The sequence below is a fragment of the Echinops telfairi genome, unplaced genomic scaffold, assembly GCF_000313985.2.
Source record: "Echinops telfairi isolate 266 unplaced genomic scaffold, ASM31398v2 ScPeMD7_7416;HRSCAF=8454, whole genome shotgun sequence".
NCBI classification, from domain to species: Eukaryota; Metazoa; Chordata; class Mammalia; order Afrosoricida; family Tenrecidae; genus Echinops; species Echinops telfairi.
This window is the reverse complement of record NW_022111316.1, coordinates 2,123,125-2,125,993: the sequence shown is the minus strand read 5'-3', so window position 1 is coordinate 2,125,993 and position 2,869 is coordinate 2,123,125. Positions and strand designations below refer to the sequence as shown.

The window sequence follows — 2,869 nt, the reverse complement described above, 5'->3', positions numbered from 1 at the left end:
GGATTTTCTTGATGCCCCAAAGTTATTTTACTTTTGGGTCCTTGTCCCCTTTCTGTTTTTTACTTTCCTGTTGAAGTTGCTTCACTTCCGTCACTGATTCTTCCAGCCAAACCCATGGAAAGTTGAACATCATTGTCTTTTGACCATCTGTATTATATAGGCTGTTTAGGCATATTGGACTTTAATGACACAGCTATCCAACCATTTTTTGTCTGATAGGCCTCTCTGAGCGTCTGTGTTTGGGTAGTCAGGGGCTCCTCAGCCTTTAGATGGTTGTCCCTGTGCTGAAGGCCTCCCTTAGATTTTCTAAGTGAGGGCAGCTGAGCATGGCATGCCATATAAAACCACTTAAGCCCGTTACTGCTTCCTGTTTCCTGGGAAGTCCTGGGCTAGTTGTCTGCCTTCATGAAGGTCTCTGTGGCTTTAGAGGGCTTGATTCTCCTTGCCACCTCCGTTTGGCCTTCTACTGTGAAAATCAATAGTAAGTCACCAGTTTAAGAAATGATTTCTTAAGGAGGTTATCATAGTGATTGCTTTCCATGCAGGCATTCTTTTTAGATAGCAATCTTGTTAAGATGTGCGATCATGGTTTTGGGTCGCCTTGGAATCAGCGCCCCATGCATGGTAACTGCACGAGTTACCACGTGTTACAACTTAATCTCCGCTGGGTTTCTTTAACTAATCCTTATGGAAGTCGTTCACCAGGACTTTTATTTATTTTTAAATTTGAATTATTTGCTTAATTTAAAAAATATTGTTTACTACCAATGAGAAAAATGAACTCAAGCATTAATTAAATAATGCAATACATCTGATGCTCATTCACTATAGTATGTCTTTAATAACAAAATGGACTTATTTATGGAAGTAAGATGATGTGTTTTAGCAAACATATGAAAATAATTTTCTTTGTAAAATTTTTTCTTAATCATTTTGTTGGGGGCTTTTACAGCTCTTTTTTAACTCCCATTTACTTTTACAGCTCTTATAAAAAATCATGCATTAATTGTATCAAACACATTTGTATATATGCTACCATCATCATTTTCAAAACATTTTCTTTCTGCTTGAGTCCATGATTTCAGCTCCTCTTTTTCCCCTTCCTCCCCCACCCTTACCACCCTTGTGACCCCTGATAAATTATAAATTATTATTATTTTCATACCTTATACAATCCATTGTCTCCCTTCATCCACGTTTCTGTTGTTCATTCCCCAGGGTTGGTGGGGGGCGGGTTCATATGTTGATCATTGTAGTTGGTTTCCCATTTCTCCCCCTTCTCCCACCTTCCCCTAATCCTCATGGTATCGCTATTACCATTACTGGTCCTGAAGGGTTTATCTGTTCTGGATTCCCTGTGTTTCCAGCTCTTATCTGTACCAGTGTACATGCTCCTGTCTAGCTGGATTTGTAAGGTAGAATTGGGGTCATGATAGTGGGGGGGCGGGGTGGGAAGGAAGCATTAAAGAACTAGAGGAATGTGTGTTCCATAGGTGATATGCTGCACCCTGGTTGACTAGTCCCTTCCTTGTGACCCTTCTGTGAGGGAATGCCCAATTGTCTACAGATGGGCTTTGGGTCTCCACTCTGACCCCCATTATTTGCATCAATATATTTGTTTGTTTTGGGTCTTCTGATGCCTGATACCTCATCCAGTCGACACCTCATGATCACATGCTGGTGTGCTTCTTCCATGTGAACTTTGATGCTTCTCTTCTAGATGGTTGCCTGTTTAACTTCAAGCCTTTAAGACCCCAGATGCTATACCTTGGAATACCAGGGCACCATCAGCTTTCTTCACCACATTTGCTTAGGCACCCATTTTGACTTCAGCAATTGTGTTGGGAAGGTGAGCATCACAGAATCCCAGGTTATTAGAACAAAGTGTTCTTGCATTGAGGGAGCACTAGAGTAGAGACCCAATGCACCAGAGCTTTTCTTTAAAGCTGCTAGGTGGTTGGAACCGCCAACCTTTAGACTAGCAACCTATTGCAAACTGCATGTTTCACCCAGGATTCTGTATTAAGAATTACTAGAAGCTGATTCTAGACCAAATAGATTTCAGTCAGTCTATTGATGACCGATTTTATCTTTCTGCCTCAGTGTCTCAGTTCTCAGGCTTTTATTTTTCCTCCTCTGCTGTATTTATGTTGAGTTTCATTTGAAGATGTTCCTCAGAAATAGTCCCTGGCTCTTCATTGCTGTTCATCTCAATTAGCCTTTGCAAACCCACCACTAAAGATCTGATCCAGTACTGTATTGTATCCTATTGCATTGCATTATACTGTGTTACACTGCATTGTAAAATGCTTGGTTATATCTTTTTATCTCAGCACCTTTCTTCCAAGTTAAAAAATAAGAAATTCATTGCTGTGAAAATGATTACAACTTGTAGCCCCCTTGCAGGACAGCATAGAACTGCCCCATATGGATTCCGAAGCGGTAATCGTTACAGAAGCAGATTGCCACATAGTTCTTCCATAGAGCAGCTGGTGGGTTTGAACCATTGAACTCTCAGCAGCCAAGCTGTTCTAACAACTGCACCAGCAAGGCATTTTAAAATAGGAATACAAGCTTTCATAGTGTTGTCTTTCCTCCAAGAACCTCTGCTAAAATGTGCTGTAAGCTGATCTTTAGACCACCTGCATGAGACTCCTAAGGCTCTTGTTTAAAATGTAAATATCCCAGCCAGCTCCTACTTAACTCCCTGCTGTGGCTGGTGGGTTTGAACTACATACTGACCTTTTGGTCTGCAGCCAAACGTATTAACCACAGTGCCACTAGGGATCCCTCCTCTTGCCTAAAGTACCTTGGAATTTCCTTTAAATGAGATTACATTTGTTTTTCCTTTTAAAAGAAGCTCTTTCAC

The 2,869-nt window shown here is 41.0% G+C and overlaps 1 protein-coding gene across 1 annotated transcript in view; it reads left to right on the top strand.

Moving 5' to 3' along the window:
- The first annotated feature begins 406 nt into the window (after positions 1-406).
- Positions 407-2,869, top strand: part of LOC101640434 (oocyte-secreted protein 2) — a 10,778-nt gene continuing 8,315 nt past the window's right edge. The window contains exon 1 of the mRNA XM_030887516.2: positions 407-481. Coding sequence (XP_030743376.2) covers position 481 — 1 coding nt within the window. The 5' untranslated portion in view covers positions 407-480. The remainder of the gene's footprint in view (positions 482-2,869) is intronic.